Here is a 15,559-nt window from a genome sequence, read left to right as displayed (position 1 = left end):
GTAGTTTTTAAGTATTTTATTTGTACTTATTTTATTTTGAAAAAATGACTTTCTGCCAAGCTTCTTGCGGCGCATTCTTCTTGGCAATGATGGTCTTTCCGAAAGTGCTGGTATTTAAAAAAATGACGTGTAAAAGTGCCCATTGCGGCCTATTTACTGAAGAAATGATATCATATGAATTTGAATTTGGATAGGGAAAAATTTTGAAATTTTAGCACTGGGTTTAGAGTCTTGAATGTTGTACAGTTATTCGCAACACAACCTCAATGAAGACCACGATATAAATTTGGAAATTTCCAGGGGAATATTGTAAAATCCCGAAAATTTCAATTGCAACTACCAGACCGAATAGTTTACGCGTGCGAAGCCGCGGTAAAAGCTAGTAAAGTATAAAATCAATTGTAATAAGAATAAGAATACTGCCGAATGTAACTTATGTGGTGTACAATTTCTGAAATAAAATAAGAAGTTATTGAAATAATTTCCAAATCGCAAAACGGAATTCTTGACTCGTCTGTAGAACTATTGTGCCTTGTACTTATACATATTTAAAAAAGCCAGGACTTACGAGGTAGGATGTCACTTAGGTACCAAAACTTGTTTTAATAATTGAAGTACCTACTCGTAAGTAGGTAATGTATCTACCTAACTATAATTATAGCGCAATATTTAAGAAAGTTATACTTAGTGATTTTGTAACCGCTAAAGTATTAACGGAGGACGAGATTTCAGATCGGAGAGATTTGAAAGGTTTTTCTGTGCTTTTGCACAGAATACTTCCAGCAGAAAAATTCAAAGCTAAAAAGCTTTAATTTTTCTTATTTCCCTCCGTAAAACTGCGCACAAGGAAACTCAATAATTAGGTATCTTTTAGGTACATTCGGAGACAGCGGCGGCCTGACCCATTGCGAGGCTCCGGGCGGCAGGTCTTTGCGAGGCCCTTTGTCCTCCGTGAAAAGTATGTGATGTGATGCGAAAATATAGTTAAAAAATCTATATTTTTTAAAATTTGCTTGGGTTGTTGCGCGAGGCCCCTGCAAGAACGAGGCCCCAGGCGTTGCCCTGTTCGCCACCCCCTAAGGCCGCCACTGTTCGGCGACCCGATCGCTAAGTGGTTAGAGACCCTTGAGGTCCGGGTCGATTCCCGGCCGGGCAGATATTTGTATATACCTAATACGAATGTTTGTTCTCGGGTCTTGGATGTTTAATATGTATTTATCCATATGTATGTTTACCCGTTGTCTAGTATCCATAACGTCATAAATAAGTGATCACTTTTGTACCTTGTCACTTTAACGTCATGTTTGAAAAGCTATACGAAAGGTACAGAAATGATCACTTATTCATGACGTTGACTGTACAAGCTTTACTTAGTTTGGGACTAGGATATCAATTGGTGTCAGCGTCCCATGATATTTATTATTGTTAATATTATTTATTTATTATTCGTTGGCATTTAGTTCCAGTGGAATTACGATAGTAAGAACCAATAATAGTACCTATGCAATTTTTTTTCTTTGATAAAATGATGATAGAATAGTATTAGAATATTCGCAGGGGATAAAAAAACTTTGCCTTTCATAGAAAAATATTGAGGACAAAAAAAACGGCAAACTTACCTAAGGTATAATATATACCTACACCAAGGGCCTATTGCATAATAAATTACGAGCTAACTAATACTATTAGTGATTTTGGTTGTAACTTGTAAATTATTGTTGAATGATAAAATACGAGTTATAAAATACAAGTGAAAAAATATGAGTCCTAATAATTAATATTAAGTGCATTTTATTAGTTTTTGTTGCAATACGAGTGTAAAAATTTAAATTATTAATTGTAACTTGTATTTATTACTACGTACCCAAGGACCATGGCAGTTTTGAATTACAAGTGATTTGGCTAGGGCTTAATCGACGAAAAATTTAATATTTTGCATTTATCCGACGATGACGTTGAATATCTAATAACCCGTCACTAAAAGGTTTAAAAGGACAGGATCAAGTTTCGGAAAAAACTTTTTTTTAACTTTTATTAATGAAGAAATTTGAACAATTTGATGAAATTTTCCGGAAAATCCTAAATCGCAACGGAGCTGGGACGACACTATATCTAAATTGTCCCAAGAATCTCTACTCCGCGAATCCTGCACTGCTGGACGAGCCAGATTATTAGCTGCAGGCACGAGGGAAGCTTGTTACTGGCTCCACGCGCTCCCCTCCCGAAACATGGGAACCCAATACCCTGCGACTGTCGGTATGCCTACGCCTCGAGGTCCCGGTCTGCGTCCCACATCGGTGTCCCTGCGGAAACGACGTGGACCGGCTTGGCATCACGGTCTTTCCTGCCAGAGAAGTGCGGGTCGTTTCTCAAGACATGCTGCCCTTAATGATATTATCCGTCGGGCTCTTGCTACGGTCAATGTGCCGGCTATTTTAGAGCCGACAGGCATATCTAGAAATGACGGTAAGAGACCGGACGGAATGTCTCTGATTCCGTGAAGTATGGGACGTGTGCTAGTGTGGGATGCAACTTGTGTTGACCCACTGGCCCCGTCTCATCTCCACCGAACATCTAATTTAGCTTATTTAATTTTATTGTACCTAATATACCTTTTTTTTTTAGTCGGACCTGTATTGTTCTGGAAATAAATATAATGTAATTTGATGAAATTCTTTGTTGTTAGGTACTACAAATGTAAATTTAAACGAAGACGTAACTTCAAACATAGTCTACAGAAGACCAAAGGTTTACCTCACTCAGCCAACTTTGTTACTTGTAATTTTGTTTTGCTAATAATATTAGTAGGTATGCTTATTACAAGTTATCAAAAAAATATGTTATACTAGCTTTTACCCGCGGCTTCGCACGCGTAAACTATTCGGTCTGGTAGTTGCAATTGAAATTTTCGGGATTTTACAATATTCCCTGGAAATTTCCAAAATTTATATCGTGGTCTTCATTGAGGTTGTGTTGCGAATAACTGTACAACATCAGACTCTAAACCCAGTGCTAAAATTTCAAAATTTTTCCCTATCCAAATTCAAATTCATATGATATCATTTCTTCAGTAATAGGCCGCAATGGGCACTTTTACACGTCATTTTTTAAATACCAGCACTTTCGGAAAGACCATCATTGCCAAGAAGAATGCGCCGCAAGAAGCTTGGCAGAAAGTCATTTTTTCAAAAAAAAATAAGTACAAATAAAATACTTAAAAACTACAGTAAGTATACAATTAAAGAAAAAATACAAAATAATAATAACAATAATACACGGATGTATGGGTCCCTTAGTTACAAAACTATCCCGTGGAATATCGGGATAAAAAGTAGCGTATGTGTTATTCCAGACGTCCGGCTACCTACATACCAATTTCATGCCTCTAAGCCCAGCGGTTGTTATTTCGAGATTTTATCCCTATCCCGTAGGAATATCGGAACAAAAAGTAGCCTATGTGTTATTCCAGAGGTCCAGCTACTTACATACCAATTTTCATGGCTCTAAGCCCAGTGGTTGTTATTTCGAGATTTATCCCTAGTTATCCCGTGGGAATATCGGGTCAAAAAGTCACTTAAGTGTTATTCCAGATGTCCAGTTACCTACATACCCAATTTCATGACTAAGCCCAGCGGTTATATTTCGAGATTTTATCCCTATCCCGTGGGAATATCGGAATAAATAGTAGCCTATGTGTTATTCCAGAGGTCAGCTACCTACATACCAAATTTCATGGCTCTAAGCCCAGTGGTTGTTATTTCGAGATTTTATCCTAGTTATCCCGTAAGAATATCGGGTCAAAAAGTCACTTAAGTGTTATTCCAGATGTCCAGTTACCTACATACCAAATTTCATGACTCTTAAGCCCAGCGGTTGTTATTTCAAGATTTTATCCCTAGGTATCCCGTGGGAATATCGATTCAAAAAGTTGCCTATGTGTTATTTCAGACATTCAACTACCAAATTTCATGACTCTAAACCCACGGTTGTTATTTCAAGATTTTATCCCTATCCGTGGGAATATCGAATAAAAAGTAGCCTATGTGTTATTCCAAAGGTCCAGCTACCTACATACTAAATTTCATGGCTCAAAGCCTAGCGGTTGTTATTTCAAGATTTTATCCCTAGGTATCTCGTGGGAATATCGGGTCAAAAGTCACCTATGTTTTATTCCAGACGTCCAACTACCTACATACCAAATTTCATGACTCTAAGCCTAGCGGTTGTTATATCGAGATTTTATCCCTATCCCGTGGAATATCGGGATAAAAGTATCCTATGTTTTAATCCAGGTTATAAACTAACTTTCCGCCAAATTTCATCCAAATCCGTTCAGCCGTTTAAGCGTGAAAAAGTAACAAACATACTCACTCACTCACTCACTCACTCACAAACTTTCACATTTATAATATTAGTAGGATTTTGGGACGAAATTTATTAGTACTTGTAAATAATGATGAATTCGCTTGTAACTACCAATTCCTAAAAGGGTCGGCAACGCACCTGTGATTCCCCTCGTGTTGCGGGTGTCCATGGGCGACGGTGATCGCTCTCCATCATGTGACCCGTTTGCTCGTTTGCCCCCTCTTATATATATAAAAAAAACCTCAAGATATTATTAGTCATTTATGCAACACAATTTTCTAATATAATTAGTGAAAACACAAAATAATTACCAACACGAAATAACACAACTTGTAAATTGCTAATTAGTTACTTGTACTATTTTCTAATATTATTAGTCTAATTATGCAATAGACCCCGTTTACCATTTTTTTTTCGTACCAACGAGGTGCAGAGAAAAAGTGATTTTTCTACTGGCGCTACAGGTGGTACCTATACCCTTTTTTGCAACTGGCTGTACTTACTATTTTAAAAGCAAACAAGGTTAACAAAACAAGCAAAGTCAACTGGATGAGATCCCTTATAGGGATAAGCTCGCCTTTGTACATCTCTTTCTCTTGTTAACTGTTATTTTCACGTGTTTTACGTACCTACAATAATAAGTTATACAAATTAGAATACAATACAAACCTTGCATCTGTAAATTATGTAGGTAATAGTTACCTACGCAAAGTTTATAATGGACATAACAATTTAAAATACTTACTTACGAATAAAAGAAAGTAGTAGGTACAAAGGCGAATTAATCGCTAATAAACCGATTAGACAGGAAGACGAAGCGTTGGCAGGCCTCCCTCCAGGTGGACTAACGACATCGTAAAAGTTGCGGGAAACCGGTGGATGCAAGTGGCGAGTTGCTCAGCAGTGGACGTCTTCCAGTAGATGATGATGAAACCAATTAACTAAAAACAATCAAGGCACACCAGTCCCTTTTCCTTGCCACTAAAGTACTATTAGTTATTCTGTGCCACTAAGTAAGGTATACTTGGTAAAATTTGTACCTACTTGTTGTAGGTGTTTATTATATTGTTGATATCTATATTAAGGGGCTGTTTCACCATGCATTGATTAGTGTTAACTGGCGGTTAGGTGTGATGCCGTCTCTATTTGTTTTGTTCGAGTAGACGGAGACGGCATCACACCTAACCGCCAGTTAACACTAATCAATGGATGGTGAAACAGCCCCTAAGACTAATGATAACACTATGTGTTTAAGTTGTCTCAAGTCTGAAGTATACTTTCTAGCGTTAGTAAAATTCATGTGAATAAAATAAAAATACAATCAGTACTGAGTACTCTTTGAAACGCCTACTTTAAAATAAATAGCAACAATGAACAAGCAGAGATCTCTTTGCTACCATGCCAGCTAACCCAAATACGTGCCTACCCAATTCTCTTTATTCGCATGTACACCTCTTACCTTTGATTACTAATAAGAAATACTTTAATTTGTTAGAAAATATTTTGAGTAATGTAAAAGAATGAAAAATAAATCAAGAACAAGACAAGATCAAAATAATGCGTATTGATAATGGCAACACTGTCATAATTTTGAATGAAGTTATGCGCGCGCACTGGCTGGCGCACAATTCAATTTAAGTTCGGTCGGCGTTCAGCTGTGCTGTCATGTCAGTGGTCAACAGACTATTGTCAATTGTGTTTTTTATCACTAAATAATTTAAAATTTAGAAGACGATGTTCTTTTGTTTACTGTGAAATACTTGTTCTGCGATCCGTAACTTAATTTTCTTTCTCAAATTTTTTGGTGTAATTACATAGATTGTCTGTCAGTTTAAATTGGTGGTGTCCGAGCTTGGATAACAATGAGGCTATTAATTTGTTGTTTGTTTATCATTAAAACAATAATTGACCCCGCTGATACCAAACCGACACCAATAGTATTGTGGCATGGAATGGGTATGATATCTTGTTACATTTTGTTTATTTTCCAACATAACATTTATTTGCAGAGTTTAAGATGTTTCTTTGATCTAATAATATTCTTATGCAATAAAATGTTCTTTTAGCACTTTACTTTTCACAATACAATACAATAACTCTTTTATTGAACACCAACACATAATATGCAGTACAGAAAGCACAGGTACATAAATAGAGTTTTGTAAACACTATATTTTTTGAACAGGTGACACATGCTGTTTAGCATACAGTCTAGCTGCGTTTAAATTTTTCTTGAAAAAAGAAATCCCTGGCGTATATGTAAATTCTTTGAGGATTGGCAATAGTACTATTGAAGACTTTGAAAGTGGTTACTTCATGAACCCAAACAAACAAATTGATTATGTTTGTAAAGAACTTGCAGCAGACCCTGAATTACAAAATGGATTTAATGCCATTGGATTTTCGCAAGGAAGTCAGTTCCTGTGAGTATTATTCAATTACTGTTGAAATGGCTATAAATAATAAATATATTATGAAACACAGTGGTGGACTAACAGAGGTGTTAAAAGGCCGCCCAGGCCTCCAGTTCCAGGGGTCTTCCAAATGTCCATGAATTCTCTTGATCAAGTCCTGGACATGGCTAAAATATGTTTAATATTTTCATCAACTTTTAAGACTAGATGGAACTCATTCAGCTTTGCCACCATGGGTTCCGAGTACTCCATGGTACTTCGAGCTAGTACCAAAGGTCTCACGGGTAATGAGATCCCTAGTTCTGCACAATCCTCAACTGATCACAAATATTACAGTCAAAAATATTTATATGTAAAAATCGGACCATAAATTGACATCCCTTAGTGAAAATGTCCATAAGTTAATCTAAGAGTTTGTCAAACAGCATCTATGCATGAAAGCTTCTTAACAACTTTTTAGAATTTACCCCTGAAAATTATATATAATTGTCATGTAATTTAATTCTGTAACACCTTTGGCTGTAATACCTATGTTTCACAAATAAATAAATGATTGATTGATTGGTTGATTTATCCTGTACAACAAGAACAGTGTGATTTTTAATAGTCATGTTGTCTGTACCCACAATCTCTGATTTAATTTTGTTTATTATTCCTCACAAAACACAGTTTCACCCCCTTTAGGGGTAATTCTGACGACCAGATGGCCTAGTGGTTAGAGAACCTGACTACGAAGCTTGAGGTCCCGGGTTCGATTCCCGTGTCGGGGCAGATATTTGTATGAAAAATATGAATGTTTGTTTTGGGTCTTGGGTGTTTAATATGTATTTAAGTATGTATCTATATCTATATAATTATATTTATCCGTTGCTTAGTACCCATAACACAAGCTTTGCTAAGCTTACTTTGGGACTAGGTCAATTGGTGTGAATTGTCACGTAAAAAAAAAAAAAAAAAATTACCTGCAGGTTCACAACCAATGTTTTAAATAATGATAAAAACAAAGTGTATATATGTTCTAGACGGGGAGTAATTGAACGGTGTGGTCACAAACTACCACCAGTCAAAAACTTCATCTCGCTTGGGGGCCAGCATCAAGGAGTGTATGGGATCCCACATTGCATGGCCCTGGCCTCCGAGACTTGTGACTATATCAGAGAGCTGCTTAATTATGCCGCTTATCACAGGTACAGTATCAAATATATATTTTACCTCACTCCATGCACTTGTACAGTCACCAGCATCAATATCTGACACAACAAGTGTGCATAAATATCTGATACGACTCTATTTCTAGGGTCGGAAGGATGTGTCAGTTATTTTTGCACGCTCCGCTGTGGCAAATATTAATGCTGGTGACTGTACACAAGCTGTACTAAATTTGTCAGATACCCCGAATTCTAGTTATAACGCGGATTTGAACTACTCCCGATGGTAAATTCATTTCACGAAAATAACTAGGGTAAATCTTTAATTACTGGCTTAGCTACTGTTCAATAACTATCCACCATATATAAAAAAAGAATTCTTTATAGTCACCTATAAACAGAGTTTATTTTTAGTATAAGGTGTCAATTACTGGCCATCTAGAATAATTCTGATCACCTAAAAATAGAATTATTTTTTATCATAAGGTGGTCAGTTATTAAAAGGTGGCCAGTAATTGACGATTTACTCTAGTAGAGTTTAAGTTGTCAATGAAATTGGTACAGTTTAATACTTTCCAACGAGGTGCCATAATCATTGGTGTCCAAGGTACCCACCGTGCCTTAAGACAGCTCTACTTGTCTACTAAGACTGCCGCAATTTGCGAGGGTTTGATTGTAATCTTGTAATGTGCTTATGTAACAAAACACATAATGCCTTATTAGACAGGTCAGTCACTGCAAAGTCCTATCTAATCTGTTTAATGAATGGAACTAATATACAGGAAAAGCAAAGACTACTATTAATACTACTAGGTTTTTTGGTGTTAAGTGTGCCATTTATTTATTTATTAATACCATTTTCTCAGTTATATATATAACTAACGAAACTAAACTACATACTTACACTTACTATAATTTACCTACAATAGTAAGACAAGGAGAAAGATGTAACTAACTTAGTTCCATCTTTCAATATGTATTGACATATTAGGTAGGTACTCATAAAAAAATAACCCATGTTTTTTTTTTAAACAAGAAAATATTGATTGGTCAATTTTAATTTTTCTCCGTTGTAAAATTCACTTAGGTAGGTACCTACTGCTGCGTAAAGTACATTATGAGCCCTACGAATTATAACTAGGGCTTATTTGATATTGGTTCTTGTTTTTCAAACAGATTTAAACTTCGAAAGAGCGTTAAAATGTAAAAACATAACGGTGTTATCACTATAATTTACAAAGTTAATATAACTTATTTACAATCACAATGGCACATGTATTTTAGACAATGTGTTCGATACCGTAAGGTCTAATTTTGGATGACGCTAACATGTAAATGAGCTCTTAAAATCAGTTTTCAATTGTTTTTGCTGGGTTCGGTAATCGATACTTAACCGCAAGCGGGGCAAAAGGTTGTGGGTTCGACGATCTTGTATTTAGATCGAGCTAAACATAGAAATGTACGCATTATGATGTTTCTATGTAGATATTACATCTATTTATACCTGTCGAGAGTACTTAGGTACTTATGCAGTAAATGATATATTGATTTGGATTCAATAAGAAGCAATGAGTATATTACGTGTGCCGAAAGTATCACAATAGTGCACATTGGCGTGTAATTGGTCAATTCCAGGGAAGGCAGGTGGTAGTTTGCGCCTGTAGCAGCACGCCACCCTCCCGTAGCAGGGTAGGCAACACTAGTGCTGCCTACCCGTAATGCACGCCATAGAGTCCGAATGTACAAATTTACCACTGAAAAATTATATCCCGACTCATAGGTTTAAGTTTCAAAGAACTCAATAATTTAGGTAAGTAGATAAAAGTTAAATATCTCAAAAACGGCTGGACCGATTTTGATGAAACACGACTGAGAACCATCGCTAGAAAACCTGCTTTCAAATAAAAAACCGCATTCAATTCTGTCTACCCTTTTAAGAGCTACGGTGCCACAGACAGACAGACACACATAGCGGTCAAACTTATAACACCCCACTTTTTGCGGGTTTCAAAAGTTTTCCAAAGGTGAACTTCAGATACTATCAAAACCTCCTCACACCTTACAAAAACCACACCAAATTAAACATATTTATGATCATAATAGCAGAGACGTATTTTTCCATTGTTATGTTTAATTAAAATTCGCAGCACGCTTTAAGTATAAATGAGCTGACCTAACGCATCTAAAACAATATTATTATGCGTACAGCTCTTGTAAGGCTAGATCGGTATAATATATCTAATGATACATATAATATTTACTAGCAGGGTCTTATAAATAACTAGCTGGTGCCCGCGGCTTTACCCCCGGTGAAGTTTTTATTTTTATTTTCTAAATCTTCTTTTATAAGAACATTCTCCTGACAATAGCAAACACAACAAAAAAAAATAGCAAAATCGGTCCAGCCATTCACGCGTGATGCCGTGACCAAGGGAAATAGGTATTCATTTTTATATATTAAGCAGATTATCTATCAATATCAGCACATTGGGCAAGTTTGCCTGAACTGTAACTGTTTATCAGGATGTTTAAATTGTGCAGGTCGCGGTTCGCGCCGCGATAGAGACAAGCGACCGAGACAGGAGACCGCGACTGGAGATCGCGACCGTCACTTAACGTTAGGAATCTCGCGTCTCTGTCTCCTGTCTCTGACTCGCTCGCGAACTATTTATTTATTTATTAGCATTAAATTGCACCTAACAATACAATTTTACCTATAAGGTGTAGCTAAATATTTACATACATAAAAAAGAAATTAAATAATAACATTACATAAAGCATTCGTAATACAAATTAAAACATTTACGTCATCCATGAGAAATAATATTATAATAATTATTGCCAATATACGAGTACATGAACCTTAATTTACGGAACAATAGTATTAAATGTCATTTCATTTTCCCGTACACCGTCCAAGGGTTTATTAATCTATGTAACTAAACTTTATTCTATTCATTATAAATCAGTAGTCATGTTTCATTATATAATATCGTCGCTCGGCAGCAAAAGTACTAAAGCGACACTTTGGGGCTAAAATGAGTTATGCATATCACCAGAATCAGCGAATTTTTCTGCATCGAACTGTCTAGGTTTCAAAGCGATTGGAGCAAAATTAACTTTTTTTTGGCGCTTTAGTCTTTCAAAAAACGCTTAAATTTGGGAAGCAAATTACTTAATGCAGCATCACTTTCATTATTTTAATTTTAGTACTGTTACCTTTTTGCCATTTTTCGATTTACTGTCGTTCAGTTTTTTGCCATTTTTCTAGTTTGCAAATGTTGGACGTTTAGTATTTTGTGCAAAAAAAAGAAAATACCTTTGTCACTTCAGTAATTATGCCCTCCCCGAGTTGAAGTTTTATACACCTTTAGTCGTTTGGTTGTATTGAATAAGAATTAATTTATAAGAATTTAGCTATTTGTTCTTAGAAACTAAAACATACGTTTGGCATTTTAGCCATTTTAACATATACAAAAGCATACATTCAAACAGGATTAGCAAAAAAACTTCACGAAATATTATAGATTTGGTGAAATTAGTCATTACTCTTGACCTTTATCGTGTATTAAAAAAGTGTTTAGTATATATACGTAGTAAAATATCATTGCAATTCGATGTTTGGTATATAGAAACATCATATTTTTTAAGATTTATAACTTTATTTATAAATTATAATGATTATTATTCCTTAAAACTTTAAGTTCTTTTTATGTTGCCAAAGGATAAAAGAAAATAGTATGTATGTATGTAAACTCTTAATTGTACAAAAATAAAAGAAACACACACAATTGACAAACTTTGTCATACTTGTACAAAGGGGACTTATCTCTTTAAGGGATCTCTCCCAGGCAACCTCAATAGTAAATCTATTTCAAAATTTTGTAGTCATAATTTTATCGCTACAGTTCTGTTTGCATCGAATAAAGATGATGTTCGGCCCTAAGTATTTGAAATTTTTTATTAATGTTACATAATATAGCTTAAGTTTAGTCCAGAAGGCCCCTCGAGTTGTCCCTGGCGCAAAGGTAGCCATCAAACTGGCCGCATTAACCACGTTTAATGGCGATAGACAATCTTTGCACCAGGGAACGAATCCGCGCGGGCGTGAGCGTGAGACCCCCTTTCCGTAATTCGACGTCCCACTTCCCGAATGTAAACAATCGCCTCAAACGCAAGAGGAACAAAATAATAGTGCCGAATAATTCTGCCGTTTTTTGACCGCAAAATCCACCGCGGATTGCCGCGGACTATTCAGCTGAGGTGCGAGGCGGCGAAAGTACTAACGCACGTAACGTCCGACAGCAAACACTTCCCGTTCTGCCATGGCACTAAAGTTAAGCCATCTGGCCTTTTGCTGTCGGTTCGACAGAGGACCGGAGGCTCCAGAACGCAGAGGATGTTGGCGGATATTAAAGCCCTCTGCAGTATGTCAAAGAGAGCGTAGTAGCGCGGAATTTTCCGAACACCGACAAGAACTCAACGCGTGAAATGGCCAGGGTGCGTACCGGTGGCTAGGTATAACAACTTTAGATATATTATACTTTCAGTGGGTATAATGAATTATTGGTATATCTGGAATACGTAATACTATTATAATAATTAATGTGTTATGCCAAAAAAGTAGGTTAGGTTAGAACTGCGACCCTATCAAGAAACGGAACTGCCCTGAAAACTAGGTTAGGTTAGAATTGCAACTCCAACGATTTCATAAAGAAAACTAAATATATCTACACATTATACTACTAAATACTTATAGCATAATATTGTGAAATTATGTGTTATTTGTTATACCGATCATCTCTTAAGCCCTGATGGCCATTTGCTTCACCATGGAGCCGCAGATGCATTTATGAGGCACACAAACATCGCAGCCCAGGCGGAGAGCTACTGCCACCCACAATGAGTCGTTGTCCAGAAGTATTTCCAAATAAGGAGCAAGCAAAGCCCATAACCACGCTCCCGCTTTGATTTTTGATACCGACTTCAGCCTGGCTAAATCCACCCTAGTGGCACACCCACCCACAAGTGCCAGAGCGTCTCTAGCCCCACGTCATCCCAAACTCGTTATATCAGCGGAGCCCGAGGCAGCGACGCTATTAGGTTCGAGCCGTCCACCTCGCCAGTGCACCATGCACAAACGGAATGGTAACCCGATGGGGTTTCCATGAGAATTTTAATTTTAAGAGACAAGGCCACTATAATAACTCCATGTGCTGGGCTGATGCGAGGAAGACTGGCAAGCCCACATTCTCCACGCCGCAAACTGAGACCAAACTTGAACATGGGACTTGGTTGAATTTAGTAGTGACGGGCAGGCTTCCTCCAGGTCGCATTCTGTCCTTAAGACATATAGAGTCCAAAGTATATGAGGCCGGTGTGTGGGGGGCCGTTCGCCTGATGACTCGGTAGCACCTCCGCGTCTTGAGACGCTTGTTTTCGAAGCATCCTCCCGCGTCCCGCACGTTAAATTTCCCTCGGGAGCCGGATCGGTCCATTCAAGCCTTGCCGGTAAACTTGGAGGATGTGGTGCGAGCACTAAGGTCATCCATAATGGGTCAGCCGTGGGCTTAGACGGAATTCGACCAGCTCATTTTCAGCTGGTTTTGGAACACTGAGGTCACGATCCACAACACGCACTTTCGTCACGGAACCCGGAAATCCAGACTGTGTCGTCTTGAAGTAGGATCTCAAGAACGCGTCCAATACTGGCGAGAGGGATGTTCTGTTCGGCGAAGTGAAAAAATACATTCCCACCCTGTACCTTTTTTACACCAGGTCTATCATTCTCCTTCTAACCTGTATACGGCGATTCTCAAATTCTTTCGCAGGTGGGTGCGAGTAGGGAGATCAGCTTGGACCGCTTACCTTCAGTCTTACTATTCATGAAGCACTGTCGTCTCGAAAATCACCTCTTAATATTTGGTATTTACTCGTAGATGATGGCACCTAAGGAGCCTAAGGTCGTAAAGCAGGACTTGGCTTTCCTTATCCCCCCCTTGAGAGGTATAGGACTGAAGGCGAATATGGGACAGATTTAACCCGCCTGTTCTCCTTCTTTAACTTCTTTAAGGTCATTCTTCCTGGTCTCAAAGGGCTTTTTACACTAGACCTTTACCCTCTTGGGTTCTTCTATTTTCCAAGAGGCCATTTCTAGTGCACGAGACCAGGAAGCATCTATTTTGCTCGCCCAGGAACGTTTGAAGAGTATTAATACCCATCTCATCTTGACTCTGTTACGAATGTGTTTCGCAGTTCCAAAAATAACCTATTTGTTGAAAACCACTCCAATGGTTTGTGTTCGGGTAAAACTTCTTCTTTGACGTCACGTTTGAGAGATACAAAGGAGACTGTATAGAACGTGTCCTTGCGGATGAGCAATGGGTCCAAGCGTCCTTGCCCATATGTAACGGTGGTCTCGGTTTGCGGCGTACGGCGGATGTGGGCTTGCCAGCGTTCCTGGGATCGGCACATGGAGTTGGTGGCCTTATCTCTTAAATTTTTAAATCTCATAAAGGTTACCAATACCATTTCGTATGTGGATGATGCACTGGCGAGCCGAATGAGACTGGCGTCACTGCACGGGGCTCCGCAGATACAATGAGTTTGGGATGACGAGGGGCTAGGGACGCTCTAGCACGGCCTGTGGGTGTAACCACTGGGTGGGTTGGCCAGGCTGAAGTCGGCATCAAAAGTCAAAGCGGGAACGTGGTTATAGGCGTTGCCTGTTCCTTATTTGGGAACAGTCTTGGACAACGACTCATTGCGGGGTGGCAGTAGCTCTCCGCCTGGGCTGCGATGTTTGTGTGCCTCATAACTGGCAGCTGCGGCTCCATGGTGGAACCGAATGGCCATCAGGGTGTGTTATGACCAGTATAACAACTTTAGATATACTTTCACTAGAATAAAAGATATTTGGCATAAATACCAGTAATTCATTATACCCCACTGAACGTTATATCGAACATAGGTTATATCACATATATATACCATCAATCAGGCCTACGCGTCTGTTCCAGACGAATTTTGGCGTGTTGCCTGTGCACAACGTCTTTGGTGGCTGACTAGACCGATGCGAGAGCGACATGTCCGTCCACATCTCTGACAAGCGAAGTCTGCGGATGTTGATGCAGAACGGGCCTTGGTGTCGTTTCTGTCTCTTTTCAATAAGTGCATTGAGCCAGGCAAGCCTTCATCGCAAATACTTGCGGCCCTCCAACACATGTCTGCACCAATCAGTGCATTTTTTCCGCAAGCTTTCTCAGTCTAGGTGGTCAATTTTGAAGACGGCCATATTCACTTAGCGCAGCCTTAAATCTCAGCAAAGGTCTCACGACGTTTCATTGGCATTATACCATATACTTTAGGGGCTGTTTCACCATCCATTGATTAGCGTTAACCGACGGTTAAATGTGATGCCGTCTCCGTCTATTGAGTCTATTCGAACAAAACAAATAGAGACGGCATCACACCTAACCACCAGTTAACAGTAATCAATGGATGGTGAAAACAGCCCCTTAGTATATTAATAGTTTGGTACAACAAGTACAACAAGTCCATGATACCGGAATAGTTAGATCATGAGAATAATAACAAATGTGTGTTGTACCAATTAGTGCATTATATTTCTTA

At 38.3% G+C, this 15,559-nt stretch overlaps 1 protein-coding gene across 1 annotated transcript; it reads left to right on the top strand.

The window, feature by feature from the left end:
• The first annotated feature begins 6,167 nt into the window (after positions 1-6,167).
• On the top strand, positions 6,168-8,033 carry LOC141430364 (palmitoyl-protein thioesterase 1-like). The gene is made up of 3 exons (XM_074091033.1): positions 6,168-6,321; positions 6,551-6,788; positions 7,802-8,033. The coding sequence occupies exons 1-3, from the start codon at positions 6,228-6,230 to the stop codon at positions 8,031-8,033; spliced, it is 564 nt and encodes a 187-aa protein (XP_073947134.1). The 5' UTR covers positions 6,168-6,227.
• Positions 8,034-15,559: the final 7,526 nt, after the last annotated feature.

Source organism: Choristoneura fumiferana, chromosome 8, assembly GCF_025370935.1.
Source record: "Choristoneura fumiferana chromosome 8, NRCan_CFum_1, whole genome shotgun sequence".
Taxonomy (NCBI): Eukaryota; Metazoa; Arthropoda; class Insecta; order Lepidoptera; family Tortricidae; genus Choristoneura; species Choristoneura fumiferana.
Note: the sequence above shows the minus strand (reverse complement) of the source record. Positions and strands in the feature narration are given on the sequence as shown.

Bases quoted from the DNA above. Each gene is read 5' to 3' on its own strand.
- LOC141430364 (XM_074091033.1), top strand. From the start codon at position 6,228: ATGAGGCTATTAATTTGTTGTTTGTTTATCATTAAAACAATAATTGAC. The intron at 6,322-6,550 runs GTATGATATCTT...TTTTTTGAACAG, and splicing joins AGTATTGTGGCATGGAATGG to GTGACACATGCTGTTTAGCA. The intron at 6,789-7,801 runs GTGAGTATTATT...TATATGTTCTAG, and splicing joins TCGCAAGGAAGTCAGTTCCT to ACGGGGAGTAATTGAACGGT.